The sequence below is a fragment of the Dermacentor silvarum genome, chromosome 4 (assembly GCF_013339745.2).
Source record: "Dermacentor silvarum isolate Dsil-2018 chromosome 4, BIME_Dsil_1.4, whole genome shotgun sequence".
Lineage (NCBI taxonomy): Eukaryota > Metazoa > Arthropoda > Arachnida > Ixodida > Ixodidae > Dermacentor > Dermacentor silvarum.
The window spans coordinates 5,433,631-5,450,034 of NC_051157.2; the positions used below are offsets into that span (position 1 = coordinate 5,433,631).

General features: G+C 48.6%; 1 protein-coding gene across 3 annotated transcripts in view; it reads right to left on the reverse strand.

The window, feature by feature from the left end:
- Window positions 1-16,404, reverse strand: part of LOC119449354 (protein dachsous) — a 199,696-nt gene that overhangs the window by 66,318 nt on the left and 116,974 nt on the right. For all 3 annotated transcript variants that reach the window (XM_037712521.2, XM_037712520.2, XM_049665182.1), the window contains exon 18: window positions 4,658-4,800. In XM_037712521.2, coding sequence (XP_037568449.1) covers window positions 4,658-4,800 — 143 coding nt within the window. The remainder of the gene's footprint in view (window positions 1-4,657; window positions 4,801-16,404) is intronic.

Below are 16,404 nucleotides of genomic sequence, written 5' to 3' on the forward strand. Positions count from 1 at the left end.
ATGAACTCAATGGGAACCCTGACGGTGCATTTTTGAAGTCCGGAATATCCAGCAAGTACGAATTTTTGGAGTCAAGCACCTGCATGCTGGCTTTAGCGGCAGTTATCAATTCCGTGAACATCGTCTGCAACTTTGTTGAGCGCAGTGCGGGTGATATTTGTATGTGTGTTGTGAGCCAGCTGGAGACCATGGCACTTGGGTCAGCGAACTACCGCGCCAAGTAATCCCGCATCAGTGATTACTTCGAGTAATCTTTCTCATACATGGAAAATAAAGGTGATTTCTTTTTGAGGGAAGTTCTTGCTTGTTTTATTTTTATTCATTTTGGTTAATTTGAAAATCCGCTTAATTCGAAGAATTTTCGTCGTTCGGCGACCTTCGAATTATCGAGGTTTTACTGTAAAAGAAACAACACTGAAACAAGAAAGTGAAAAAAAAAAGGGAACGAAATAATACGAATGCCTAGAGAAAAGGACAGTTCATGGTGGCATACATAACAGCGGGTTCAGTAGTAGTCTGAATTTATCTTTGTTCGTTTGCGTGACAGAGCTATTAAAAAGTGAATTCCATAACGGAATAGCTTGGGGTAATGCCAAGAAGTTAAATGCTGTGGGATCTCACACGCACTCTTGGGACAAAGGAACGACAACACAGTAGTGCAAACAATCAAAAGGGCATTTATTGCACCTTTCATACACTAATACACGCTAGCCGAATTACTATGCATAGAACATTCACATGGGCGCGCGACAAATCAAGGAAGTCCGACTCACCGCGACCGGATAGCGAGCGAATACGTTCGCCCCATGCTATGACACCATCGCCTAGTCGTTCACGTGTACGGTCACACGAACGGTGGCGTGTTCGAACGATCCGTGTTCGTCCATACCAGTGCCCTGCTCCTAGCCATGCGAGACGGTCTTGCGAAGCATGGATGGGCGCACGCGTGGGACGTCCGCATCGCTCGCCGATCTGAACCCAAAGAGCAAGCGCCTTTGACCTTTCTCTCCCAAGTCACCCTGCCGTGCGGTGGCGTTAGCATCGCGACACTCGTGCCATCTCTCGCAACGACTACAACCGCCGCCGGCGCTCAGCCATGCAGAGAAGCTGGATTACAGGACATGCACGAGCTATGCGGGAAAAACAACATCAGGGGACGCGTGAGAGTCGCGCATCCCCCCAATGCCCATAAATACGAGTGAAGCTGAAATCATTATAAGCTCGTCATGATGTGCAAGATGCGCGCGTACCAGTGGCAAGTTTGATGGCTTCATTGGGTGAACATATCTATGGAGCAAGGACAGGAGTGCTATGTCAGGTCGGCTACTTAGGGATTGAAGGAAAAGGTCGAGCTTTATTTGAGTTATGCTTGACTGGTGGTTGTAATTGCGCGAAATGAATCGACTAGCTCGGTTTTGGATGGCTTTTAACATGTGTATTAAGTAATCATGGTAGGGAGACCATATAGGGGACGCGAACTCAAGCTGGGGGAGCACTAATTTACAGATGTTAGATGGGCAGTTACATAAGTTGCGATGAATTTACCCAAGTGATTTGGAAGCGTTGGCACATACGGTCGTGACGTGAAAGGCCCAGGAAAGGCTTGGTGTAAGATTAATGCCTAGATATTTTTATACTGATGCCTGAGTTACTAGATTTGTGTTTGTATAATTGGAAAAACTATGGTTTGAAGTTTTTTTGCGTGAATGTCATTACTTTGCATTTTGATAAGTTAAGTTTCATTTGCCAGTCTTCACACCAATTGGTAACAAGTTGAAGGTCCTCTTAAAGAATGAGATGATCATCAAGGCTGTTAATTGGTCGATATAATATACAATCATCGGCAAAAACGCGCATGCAGGATGGGATGTTATTGGGCAGATCGTTGATGTAGATAAGAAAAAGCAAGGGTCCAATTACGCTACCCTGCCGTACACCGGAGCTGACATATGCAAGGGGTGACGTAAAATTATTAATGACTGTAAATTGCTGACGATTTGTTAGAAAGTTACAAATGCAAGGGAGTGTTAAATAGTCTAATTTGAGAACGGATAATTTGGAAATTAGGTGGCAGCAAGCTACATGGCCGAAGGCTTTGGAGAAGCCGAGAAAAATACAATCTGTTTGAAGGCTACGGTCCATGTTAAAATGCAACGCTGTAGTAAATTCTAGTAACTATGTCTCACATGACAAGCCTTTCCTAAACCCATGCTGGTTAATAAAGAAAAAATTATTTGATTCTAGATGATGATATATGTCAGATGCAATGATATATGCAGCAAATGCTTGTCAATAATATTGGACAATAGTTTTCTGGGGAATTCTTACTGCCACTTTTGTGTACTGGTACCACTTTTGTAATTTTCCAGTCTGCGGGAAGCTGGCCCGATGATAACGGCTTGCGAAAAATAAGCCACAAAATTTTGCCAGATAGTGTCACTGTATTCTTTAAAATTTTGGAGTTAATATTATTGATACCGGAAGAACTAGACAACTTAAGGTTATTTATGAGACTTGTGATACCATCCTCTGTTACATTGATGGATTCCATGTACTGGTAATCAGATCAGTGACTTGCGGCAAACTTGAATGGTCTTCTGTAGTGAATATGGATTAAAAAAAAAATTATTGAAGACAACTGGGCATTCCTTGTCACTGAGTGGAGCTTGATTACCATCACTTAGTGAAATGTGATGCGATCCACTATTAGGTGAATTACCTGCCAGAATTTGGGGGGGGTTGTATTTGAGTAATGAAGGTAGATCTTGAGAGTAATGTTTTTCTTTTGCCTCTCTTAAAGTCGAGCAGTAATCTTTCAAAAATAAGCTATATCTATCCCAAACCGTGGGCGAGTTAGTACGCTTTGTACTTGCGTATAGCCTTTCACTTACTCTCGTTGATATTTACATTCACCCTTGGTTATTCACTAACGCTTTGTGTCATGCCTGTGAAATGGTTAGACCCACAGCACATGCACAATCTTTACGAAATCAATGTTAGCTGCGTTCATCTGACATTGCCTGCTGCGCTTCAGTGGAAAAGCAAATTGATAATGCAGCTAACAATTAGGCTTTTAAAACGTTCTGCATCACCAACGAATGACCACTGCTAAATGTTGTAGCATTAGCTGATGACCACATCATTCACAGAGTACACTATTGCGATTATCCTTCTCGTTGCATTACCAGCTTGAATTCGCTCCAATCACTCAGTGATCCGTAATTTCAGAGACAACGCTTCCAAAGATGCGTGTTGAGGCCTCAGTGATACGGTAGAGTCTCCGAGGCCTAGTTTCTTCCTGTTTTTGCTGCGTGCAACACTGCCAGGGGCAATATTGTACATTGTGCACTAGACAATTTACCTCGGTCATAAGCCATAATCTGTGATGTTGCAGGCAGTGCATTTGTGCGTGTGCACTTGACTCTAGCTGAAGCGGGACTCTTTCAACAGGAAGGGCGAGCGGGCTTCAGTTTGAAATTTCAGCCGTTTTCGCGCTGTGCTTTAATGATGACCCATGATTGACGCACGTCCAGCTGTGCGACGGACGAGCACGTAATGCTCTCGCGGTCTCAGTCAACACAAAACTTCAAGTACCTAAATTTTCTTTTACTGACCACAACACTGAGCAAAAGTCGGTAAACAAATTTTACGCTGTACTGGCGATCTGAAAAACAATGAAATCAATTTTTAATTGCAATTCCTTATTTCAAACTGCCCGATTATTTTGACATTTTCATGTCATCGTACGTATCCGAAAAATCTGTCACTGACTGTGAATGCGTCAAGTCAACCAAGTTCAGAATTTCTTTTTTACAAAAACAGAAGAATGCTAGGAAAAGCTGCTAAGCTGCAGCTTGACTGGGTGCTTGCCCCATTACTTGGCAGAAACAAGACATAGAAAACTACATTTGAGTGACTAACAAAAAAGCAAATACTTACACATTTACACATAAAGAAAGAAAGAAAAGAAAAGAAGAAAAAAGAAAAAGCAGTGCACATCAATACTTCTAACTCAGCCACCGGTGATCAGTCTAAGTGTAGTGCTGGGCTTGACTGAATAGCCATAAGCCTACTTCGTGTAAGGCCCACACCCAGTAAATATTGAGGGGGGGGTTCATGGGAGGAGTAGGCCTTACACGAGTAAATACAGTACACAGCAGACTTCTGATCTCTACCGAAGGTCCGGGCCAGCGCCCATGCATTTCTATAAGCCCAAAATTTGGTTGTCTTTATCCTAAAATTGGCCTTCTCCGAATAATTCGAACATGACCAGTCAGCAAGCATCCGTTTTCGATTCGAGGGCATGTTAGAATAGGGCAAATACTGCCAAATATTTCATCTATGTGTTCCGGCATTTTTTCTGCATCTTGTGTATTTAAACCTGCTGGATAACTTGAGCAATTTCGTTCGATCTGTCATAGTTGAATTAATGGAAGTTGACTACTTCTTTTCCATTTTCTATAGTTATCTAGATGGTAGCAGGGTCCTGGGGCATGAGGAATGCCCACCATAAGCTCAGCAGCAAGAAACTTATTGTGGGAAGTGCATTTCCTACAACCAAGTTACTTTTGACTGGTAGTGCGACCTCATAGAACAAAGGGTGTAACGTACGGGATTACTACTGAATGAATAGCTTTGAATAATGCAGAGCACTAACCACTGGCCATGCGGGAGGGACGACCACGATCTCGAGCGACCAAATCCAGGTGCAGCAGCCGGCCACTGTCGGCCACCAAACTTGCAGCCACTGTCACCAGTCCAGTGTCCATGTCGAGGTGCAGCTTGCCACCACTCGGTGTGCTGCAAAGGAGCACAACTCGTTTTGCACACCTTTCCTTCATAATGACAACAGTACTCAATAATCTCCAAGAAGTTATCTACAAAAATCTCATCATTTAGCCAGCCAACAGCTCGGTTTTAAACCCAACTACAGTGGAATCTTGTTGATACGATTTTGCATAATATGTTTTTCGGGATATTACGTTTGTTTATTTTCCCGATAATACGATTTGGTTGGATAATATGTTGGATAATATATTGGATAATATGATTTTCGAATGATATACCTTATTTTCCGGTACCCGTGGAGATCATATCAATGAGATTCCACTAAACTTGAAGAACTACAAGCTTTAGCCGAGTTTACACATTATATTGAAAATTCTCTTGATGCCAGCCTCTCTGCTGTAGTTCTATTCATCAATCTCACAAATGCATTCAATATGATTAATCATGAAATTCTTTGTTTAGAACTCTGAATCTCCCAGAATCACAGGCCCTGTGTTAACCCTTATTTGTATTATTACAATTTGTAATTACAAGCTTCAAGTTGTGCATATTTCTAACATTTTTTCTGGCTTGTGCATTATTAAAAAGGGTGTACGAGAGGGGTTTACTAGTACCATTGTTATTTTTTATATATATAGATTAATGAGTTAACGAAGTGCCTCACTAACTCCAAGTGCTTACTTCATGCTGATGACACATATTCAACCGAGAACAATATTACAACCTTAACTGCAACATTAACAGAGGACCTTCTGCATATCATATTTTGGTGCGATAAAAACCTATAAGTTAATCCTTAGAAAACACGCTTTATGATCTTTCACACTCGAAAAAAAAAAAAAAAAAAACTTGCTGCAGGACCTAAATAAAGTTTTTCCACTCCAGTCTTCGCATTCCTCATATTTCAGAAGACTTGCATATTGTCAACGTTGTAGTGACGGTGACGAACACAGCAGCGAAAACTGTGACTCGCAAAACTCTTTATAGACAAATCTGTGTCCAGAAAAACAAATTTCACTCAAAGCACAACGATAGCGGCGAGCACAGTTGGCAATTGGTGAAAATTTGATCTGCAGATTAAACGCATCAGCTATTTGTACATGAACCTTCCAGCATAATCGCTGAACTCGCATAAGTTTTAGAATTAACACCAGTATTCGCGTCGCGCACAGAATTTCAATGCACAAGGCTTCGCAACAACAGAGGGAGCAGGTAGAACCATCGATAACATTCGAGCAACTTTCGATACACGAAGGCTTGTCTTGCACTGAGCAATAAAGTTTAACATTTGTGAGCCGGTGAAATACGGTCACCAGATAAAGATAAACAAGCCTGCGTGTCAATATTATAACCCTGTCTTATGCTCCACGAAAATTCCTTTGTTATAACCGATAATTATGACCGGGTTGCATATAAAAAAAGCAAAATAGGGGGATGGCAAAGCTGTTGTGAGAAAACTATAATGGTGGGTAGGCCTGTGCCTCTCCCCACCACCTTCCTCCATCCAGCTGCTGATTTAATTGACTCGTTTAACTCTGCTCCCTGCGGGCTCTGATCGCGTATAACAAGCCGCGGCTGTCGGCGTTCAAGTATGGAACTGCTATTGTCACGTACGAGTTTGTACCGCTGTGGACAAAATGACGTTGGTTGGGGAAGAAGAGGCTGAAGTGTCTCGGAGCTCGGTAGATGTTGTCACCTTGGCCACAGAGCTACAACCCTCTTACTGTATATATTGTAAATACATATATTTTCTCCCTGTAACATTTTGGTGGAGGTGCTGGGTAATCTCGCCACAAGCCGGCCCTGGATCTTTGCAGCGGGCGTCACATCGGTTCCGCTGTTATGGCTACTGACGCTGCCTCCGACGCTGACGCTGCCTCCGCCGCTCAGACACCGGCGGAAGTGGTACTAACCCAGCTACGTCACCCGGGAATCTTCACTGGCACTGGCAAGGTCGACGTCGAAGACTGGCGGACGTCAGTATGAGCGCGTCGGTAAGCACAACAAGTGGAATGCCACACATTTGCTGGCCAACGTGATCTTTTACTTGGGAGGAACCGCGAAGGTATGGTTCGAGACGCATGAAACCGAAATTACAAGCTGGGACTCCTGCAGGGAAAAGCTACGCGATCTTTTCGGAAGGCCTGTGGGACGTCAAATGGAGGCCAAGCAAGAGCTAGCGTCTTGTGTCCAGACACCAACCGAATCGTACGTCGCGTATATTCAAGACGTTCTGGCTCTCTACCGTAAAGCGGACGCGGACATGCTAGAGGCCGATAGCGTTGGACACATCTTGAAGGGCATCGCGGACGATGCGTTCGGCCTCGTGCTTTGCAGGAACTGCTCAACGGTTGAATCCATCATAAAGGAATGCCGGAATTTTGAGCAAGCGAAGAGCAAACACATCGTACAACGCTTCGACCGACTTCCCAATACGGCTGCCACTTCCTCCTGCAACGACCCTCCGGCATCACATCCGCCTGCCACGCAAGCTTGACACAGGTCATCCGCCGCGAACTTGAGGCTATGGCTCCAAGTTCTCAATGTCCCCATACGCACGACAACATGACCATCTCGCTCATTCAGGCTGTTGTCCGCCAAGAAATTGCCAACATGGACATCCAGTCTGCCGTCCGCCCACGTCCCACCCCTACCACTCCTGTCATTGCCTCTGCTGCACCTCGCCAGTCGTTCCCGAGTCGATATCAGAACCCATCTGAGTGGCGAACACCGGATGACAGGCCGATTTGCTTTGCTTGCTCCCGGGTCGGTCACATCTCCCGCCACTGCCGTAGTAGCCGCTGGAACTCCTCACCTCGACCATACGCTGATCGCCGCTTCGAACGAGACCCTCGGTCTCTGTCGCCCCTTTCTGAACCATACCATGCCGGCCTTCCCTCTCGGGGAAACACCACTAGCCGCTCGCCCTCGCCGCAACGCCGTCAGTCCAGCTCGCCTACACCTCGACGTCCCTCGTCCCCGTCCTACACGGGCCGCTTCTCGGGAAACTAAGCAATGCAGCCCCCGGAGATGAGGCTGCGTTGACGACTCGGACTGCAAAACCTCTGCTGACCCCTGCTGCTCGACCGAACCTTGTTGAAATTTTTGTTGATGATGTACCCGTTCAAGCCCTCATCGATACTGGCGCTCAGATGTCAGTTATGCGATCAGATCTTCGTAGCCGTCTCTGTAAAGTCCTGACACCTGCCGAGTCGCCTGCCGTCCGAGTGGCTAATGGCAGTACAACAGCCGTGATGGGAATATGTGCCGCCCGTGTTACCATTGCCGGTCGTCCAGTGTTAGTCCTGTTCACTGTACTGGCCGAGTGTCCCCACGAAGTGATTCTTGGAATCAACTTCCTGACTGCTCATTCAGCACTTATTGACTGTGCAACCGGCACCCTTCGCCTTGAACTGCCCCATTACTTTGCCGACCCGACCGAAGACCACAAGTCCCGACTTCGTTCTGCTAAATTTGTTCGCCTGCAACCTGATGCTGCGACCTACGTCCTCATGTCGCCTTCTCCTCCACTTCGAGATGGTCCTTACGTGGTGTCCCCACTTTTCGACGTTCTCCTGGCACGCCAAATCGCACTACCCAGCTCCATTGTCACTCTTGTTAACAATCGAGCGTGGCTTCTTCTTCTGAACTTTGGTTCGTGTCTGCAAGTGCTTCCTGAGGGTGTATCTCTCGCATTGCTGTCCCCTTTGGAAGAGTGTGGAGTAGCTTCTCTTACGCCCGAACCACGATTCGACACTGCTGCAGCTTCCGACCGTCCTACTTCAAGCAACGACAAGTTTACGCCCATGATAGCTACTGACCTACGGCCTGCTTACGCCAACGCCCTTCGCCGTATTCTGATGTCCTATGGAGACATCTTTGATTTTGGAAATCGCCCGCTAGGTCGCACCCGTGTCGTCACCCATCCCATCCTCACTGGTGACGCTCCTCCTATACACCGGAGGCCCTACCGTGTGTCAGCGGCTGAACGCCAGGTGATCCAAACGGAGGTGGACAAAATGCTCTCCTAAGATATTATCGAGCCTTCCTGCAGTCCGTGGGCGTCACCTGTCGTTTTGGTTAAAAAGAAGGACAATACCTGGAGATTTTGTATCGATTACCGTCACCTGAATAAGATTACGAAAAAGGATGTGTATCCGCTTCCGCGTATTAATGACGCACTGGACTGCTTACACGGTGCCAGTTATTTTTCATCGATTGATTTGCGCTCCGGTTACTGGCAAATCGCAGTGGATGAACGAGATCGCGAAAAGACCGCCTTTGTCACCCCAGATGGTCTCTACCAATTTAAAGTGATGCCTTTCGGACTGTGTAATGCCCCTGCTACCTTCGAGCGCATGATGGACTCTCTTCTGCGCGGATTCAAATGGACCACATGCCTCTGCTACCTTGATGACGTCATAGTTTTTTCACCGACTCTCAGCTATCCTTGATGTTTTTCGACGTGCCGGCCTACAACTCAATTCTGCAAAATGCCATTTCGACTGCCGCCAAATACGAGTACTTGGTCACTTGGTTGACGCTTCTGGAGTCCTACCTGGTCCTGACAAAGTTCGTGCCGTTAGGGAGTTTCCCCTTCCGCATTCTCCTACCGATGTCCGCAGTTTTCTAGGGCTGTGTTCCTATTTTCGGCGATTTATCCAGAACTTTGCCGAAATCGCTCGTCCTCTCACAGACCTTCTGAAAAAGGACACCACTTTTCGTTGGGGACCCGACCAGGCTGAAGCATTTTCAACGCTTATCAGTCGCCTTACCAATCCACCCGTGTTGGGTCATTTTGATCAGCATGCCTACACAGAAGTTCGCACTGATGCAAGCGGCCATGGCATTGGCGCTATCTTGTCCCAACGACAGCGGGACACCAATCGCGTGATCGCGTATGCTAGCCGTCTTCTTTCTGCACCAGAGCGAAACTACTCGATAACAAAACGTGAATGCTTGGCCCTTGTTTGGTCCATTGCTAAGTTCCGCCCTTACCTGTTCGGTCGACATTTCACCGTCGTGACAGATCATCATGCCTTATGTTGGCTATCCTCACTCAGAGACCCAACAGGCCGTCTTGGCTGCTGGGCTTTACGCCTGCAAGAGTACACGTTTTCCGTGTCCTACAAATCTGGGCGGTTACATAAGGACGCCGACTGCCTCTCCCGCTACCCTGTCGACCCACCCGATGGCACCGAAACCGATACAGATACCTGCGTTTTGTTGATCTCCGACTTCTCACGCATCGCCGACGAGCAGCGTCGTGACCCATATTCGCGATCCATCATCGAACGTATTACCTCGGAGCAACAGGACACTTTTCTCCGTATGTTTGTTCTCCAGGACGGGACCTTATATCGACGCAATATGAATCCACATGGTGCTGAACTGCTCCTCGTCGTTCCCCAGCATCTGCGCTCGACAATTCTCTCGCAGTTACACGATGCGCCTACCGCTGGTCATTTGGGTGTCTCCCGTACCTACGACCGTGTGCGCAGACGATTTTTCTGGCCTGGGCTATATCGCTCTGTTCGAAGCTACGTCGCTGCCTGCGAACTTTGCCAACGCCGCAAGAAGCCTCCATTGTCTCCCGCTGGCCACCTTCAGCCTATAGATATCCCCAGTGAGTCATTTTTCCGCGTCGGCTTGGACCTCCTTGGCCCATTTCCTACCTCATCCTCGGGCAACAAGTGGGTGGCTGTTGCGACGGACTATACCACGCGTTATGCCATAACGCGGGCCCTCCCTACAAGCTGCGCACTGATGTGGCTGATTTTCTCCTCCATGAAGTGATCCTACATCATGGTGCCCCACGTCAGCTACTCACCGATAGAGGCCCCTGTTTTCTTTCTAAGGTTGTCGACGACCTTCTTCGCTCTTGCTGAACGTCCCACAAGTTCACGACGGCTTACCACCCACAGACAAACGGACTTACCGAGCGTCTCAACCGTACACTTACGGACATGCTCTCCATGTTCACCGGGATTGGGACTGCACCTTACCTTTCGTGACGTTTGCATACAATTCGTCGCGTCACGATATTACTGGTTATTCCCCGTTCTATCTACTATATGGCCGTCACCCTCTCCTGCCTCTCAACTCACTGCTCCCTTCTGACGCCACCACTACCACGTTCTATGCTCACGACGCCATTGTTCGCGCGGCCGCAGCACGTCGTATTGCCCGTGACCGTCTTCTGGCATCTCAGACTATCCAGAAGCACCGTTACGACAGTCGTCGTCGGGACGCTCATTTCAGCCCTGGGTCCCTTGTTCTGCTTTGGGTACCCTCCCGTCGCGTCAGCCTTTGCGAAAAACTGCTGCCACGATACGTCGGGCCATACTGAGTTCTTTGCCAAGTCACCAGCCTCACATATGAGATCTCACCTGTGATTCGAAGTCTTCTACCACCCCAGCAACTGATATCGTGCACGTTTCGCGACTAAAGCCCTATAACTAGCACGCAGATTCGACACCCTAAGAAGCGTCGAGACGATGCTTATGCCGTCGGGGGGTTCATGTCACGTACGAGTTTGTACCGCTGAGGACAAAATGACGTTGGTTGGGGAAGAAGAGGCTGAAGTGTCTCGGAGCTCGGTAGATGGTGTCACCCTGGCCACAGAGCTACAACCCTCTTACTGTATATATTGTAAATACATATATTTTCTCCCCGTAACACTATAACTGCAAAGAGGGGTCACAGGCGGCAAGTGACATGCGAGCTCCGACGAGGCAGCCTCTCAGCTTGAGAAATCCACAAGAAACGCTGGGGCCAGACTGCCACAAGCATCTCGCCACATACTTCTTACTGGCTTGCATGAGAAAACCCCATGTTCAAATGGGTACAAGCGTGCCCCGGTCTGGCGTTCGGCTTTCTTCAGGGGTGATGCGCTTGGGAAAGGAGCCTGCGCCCCGAATTCCCGTCGAAACCAACGTGAGCACGGAAAACAAGTGACACGTGTGTCTGTCATGAAAAAGTGATGTCTGGCGAAGTGATGTCAGTGTGTCTGCATAAAGCAAGCAGGCCTTGCTTGCTTTATGCGAAGCTTGCCGACATCTTTCTCCAAGGCATCTAGGTGATCCACGTAGTGCAGCGGAAGGTCCCTTATGAAAACAAAGTCCATAGTGAAAACGAAGCCCATAGTGATTGAATAATCTGCAGGGCCTTCTGCGAGGACAACGTTGACGCAGCCTGCCCTACCGCGTCATCGCTGCCATTGTCATAACTATCCGATGCAAGCACGTTCGCAACGAACGCCTCATCAGGTTAGAAGTTCTGATGTCTCTAATGCGTTGTCCACATGTAGAAACTCCTCCGAGTCCTGAAGCATCCTCGTCGACTGCGGACCAAAGTTCAGGTATCACTTCGTTAGTGGGAGCTTCACAGGCTTCTTAATTAACTGCTGCCTCAGAAAAAGCACGCTTTCCTAAAGCAGTTCTGCACCATAGAAGCACTTCGGACCCAGCACCAAAGATAAACTGCACAGTCATCAATAGATAGATCTTCAAGTCTGGTTGCTCACTGCTTGTCCACGTGGCCATGTCCATCAACAAGACTAACTTGTTTGGGACGCGGCAACAATACATGACCTTAAAATTAGAAATCACGCAGGTGTCCATGGGCTGCAAGCCTGCCATTGTGGTCGGCGGCAGGAAAAAAACTTTCATGCTTGAGAGCTTAGGCATGAAGTGGTGGGCACTACAATTATCTAGGATGAGCACCACGTTCCTTTTAGATCGCTCGATACGTCTATCAAACTTGAAGAGCCACTAAAGAAAAACTTCTTGCATCATCCATGCCTTGCGGTTGTGACTGTAGCCTACCAGTGTCCTAGCAGCACTGCGGAAGCAGTGGGGATTTTTTTATTTTCCAATGACAAGTGCAGGGCCCTTGTCACTCCCGTTCATGTTGGCGCACAAAAACAGTGATGTGCAGCTTGCTGTTTTTGCTGCCCTTACACATGTCTCCTTTGAGTGCATACATCTTGGATGGCAACATCTGGAAGAACAGTCCTGTTTCGTCAGCATTACAATAGAATGCCGCTGATACATTTTTCACGGGACTGTAAAAAAAAGATATGTAAGAGCCAGGAAACGCAAGAGTCGAGAAACAGAAAAAATTGCGAAATTAGAGTAGTGGTGAACTAGTTGCAAACAATTTTATTTTAACTCTTACGTTTGAAAAAAAGAAAACGAAAAGTCGCAGTTTTGCCCGAAAGCCGAAGCTTCGATTGCGATAGCAAATTCGTAGACAGCTAAACAAAGCAAAGATAATAGTTTTATCACCCCTGTAAACTTGAAAACATTTGCTGATTAACTATACTAACAAGCATGGTGTCAGTGCACACAGGCAAACATGAACACATCACACTCGATGAGCGTGGACACTCGCTATCAAAACGCTGACGTGAGAAAGCGCCGCAGCAGCGAAGTGACCTTCTTGCTGTCTATCGCTTCAATGCAAATCGAGCGCCAAGAGCACACAGCACGTACGCACAAAGCTACAAGCCACTGGTGCACCTGCACTGTCTAGACTCTACCTCCAACGCAAATCCAGTATGCAGTTGATGCCAGAGTACGCCGTGCGGGCGCACACTTTTTCCACGTTGCACATCGCTTTCAAAATTCCGCGCCGGAGTGAATACCCTTCCCCCTCCCCTCCCCCTGTGCCTCGCGCGCAACAGAAGTAGTGCACTTCCGCGCCTTTCTGCTTCACGCATGCGAAATTGAGCCGCAATCGTCGGCTGACCCTCGCACCCCTTCACTCGCACATACAGCATATGGCACGCGGCGACAGCATTATCACCCTTAAATTTTATATACAGCTGTGCGCCGAAGCCAATTATAGGGCCCTAACGTGTCATAGACACCATCTTTAGATAGCAAATACGAATCTCAAAGGCCATGCTTTTGCTGGTGGAAACCGAAAATAATGTCACAGGTGTTGCCCTCGCCACTTTGGGCGGCCAATCCCATCGTCAAGCCACCAAGCCAAGCGACATGAAAAGTCAACAAGGCCACTCGGGCCGGCGAGGGGCGGCAGTTCGCAATGCATGATGCGGGAACGGTCCCACAGTTCTGACGCAACAGTGGGGTTACCAATGCATTGGGTCCTATGAGAGCTATGCCGGGACCGGCTGAAAACGACGTAACAGCCGGCAAAACGCAGCTCCCGGGAACGTAACACCGGGTTCGTCGGTGTCAATATACGTCAGTGTCAATGTGGTTGTTGAAGGTGCGAGCAGTGTTTCCTCCACCCACTTTTGCCTTGCCTCCACGTCAAGCGAAGCTCCCTCGCCAGTGACGGCTTCGTAAACAATGCCGTGCCTCTCTTTGAAGTGCTGTACCCAGACGGCACCTGGCTGGAAGTCCTCATTGCTGATGAGTAGGGCAAACTGCTTCACCTTTGTGGCAAGAATTGGCCCAGTGATGGGCAAGTTCATGACACGCGCACCCAGAAACCACTTGTAGAGGGCATTTTCCACCTCCTTATAGGCACCTTGAAAGAGCCCTGACAGGATGACCGTCGGTCATCGTGTCAGGGCTCACGCGGCGACGGCTGCGGAGCTCCGTGTTGGTACCCCACACTTCCACCAAAATGTTGCGAGGCGGAAACCAGCACAAATGTAGTTTATGCAAGACAAATGCTGAAGGCACCCGCTGACACTAGAACATGGTGGCGGAAGCGCACCAACAGCAACAACACATCTTTGTTATCGTCTCTTGTCTGCTTGTCCTGTTCTTCTGCATTGCGACAATATTTCACTCAATGAGCACGGACACTTGCTGTCAAAACGCTGGCGTGAGGAAGAGTGGCAGCAGACGTAAGTGAATTAACCTTCATGCTGCCTATCACTTCAACGCGAACTAAGCGCCGAGAGCACAGTGCACACAAACCTATCAGCCCTCGCCGCACCTAGACTCAGTGCTCATCGCAGATCGCTTTCAAGACAGGGCCCACGCGGCTGACTGTATGCATCGCAGATTACTTTCATAATAGGACCCGCGCGGCCACGCTCAGGCGTGCCATACGCAGCCGCTGCTGGAGTAGCACTGCCCCCCCACCCCCCCTTCCTTGCGTGCGGTGCAAGACAGTGCGCTTCCTCTCCGCTTTCCTCCCTTGCATGCTTAGTATTAAGCCACCATCCTCAGCCAATGCCTCCTAGATAGCGCAAGGCCTGTGCACTTCGATCCATGACGTCATGCTACCTTGCCCGAATGCCATAGAATCTAATGGGGATGCTCTAATGGGGATGCCACGGTGTTATCGCGCTTGGACTTTATACAGAACATCACGGTGACGGCAGAAATGCGCCTGGAGTGTCCATATACAGTATAGACCACTTATAACGTAACCGCTTATAGTGCAGGACCAGATATAGTGCGGTCTTTTCAGACTCCCGTTAATTTTCCCATGGTACTCCATGTATACACGTATCGCTTATAGTGCAGTTGCGGGAAACGAAATACCGGCTGCCTGGGAGTACGGAAGTCAGCGGAGACGGCGAACGCTCCCCTCAAACGAGTGCCTCAAGGAGTGCTCGAGGAAGAAAGAGACGAAGTGGAGGAGAAGGGCATCGTGGTGCGAACGAACAGCCAGTGAGGCTGAAACCAGAATCTTGAGTGCGAGTCGTGAAAAATCACGGCACGCATAACAAGCGAGGGCCACGAAACTTCCAACGCCGGCCAACGCTCGCTTCGCGATAAAGGCAGTAAACGAATCTTCAGGGAGCGGGCGGCACCGTCACGGCACCATAACGGCACAGCGAAGGGCGCACGCGGCGCCCGTGGAATGTGAGGGAGGAGGGCAGCAGGGAAGCGGATTTCGCCTTGGCAACTCTGACGCTTTGGCTCCCCTCGCCCTCCCTCGTAGCTCCCTCACTTTCGACTGTCACCGTGTGCGCCCGCCGCCTTGCAGGGGCCGCCGCTTCAGCCGGCCCGGCGACAGCTCCCCGAAGTTTCGTTTTCTGCTGTTATCGGGAAGCGGGCGTTTGGCGGCGTGGGCAGTTTCGTTGGCCGGCCTGGGACAGCGTTGCTGCTTCCCTCTGCTACAGTGGCTACCTCTGCGCCATAGCCGCAGCGTGCAAGGTCAACACGTGACTAGAAAATAGAGGAAGCATAAAGGAGAAAGAAGGGTTCACAGCTATTTTCTACGCGTGGCTACGGTAGCGTGGCTGAGACGTCGGCACGTACATGCATGTTCCAGTGCAATGCAGAATCGGCGACCTTGCCACTTGAGAGAGGGTGAAATTTCCGCTGAGTTTGTTTTTTCTTTGTTTTTCTTTTCTTTTTTGTTGTTGTTCGCGCGCGACATTGAGGGGTCTCTTCTAAACTTTTACTCTATGGCGGTGCCGGAGCAATGCCGGTCGGAGGTGCCGCCGCGTGATTTGGTTCGAATTAACGAGATTCGACTGTAAATTGAATGCAAACATTCTAGCTGCATTCCTTGACTGTCGCATACGCGTGGCGGCTCGGTGCACATGTTTTCCATATGTGCGGGCCTTGAAAATTGTTGCTTTGGTTATAGTGCGGTACCGCTTATAGTGCGGATGTTCGCAACTCCGGCGACTTACGTTATAAGCGGTCTACACTGTAATAGGTATCACAATAAAAC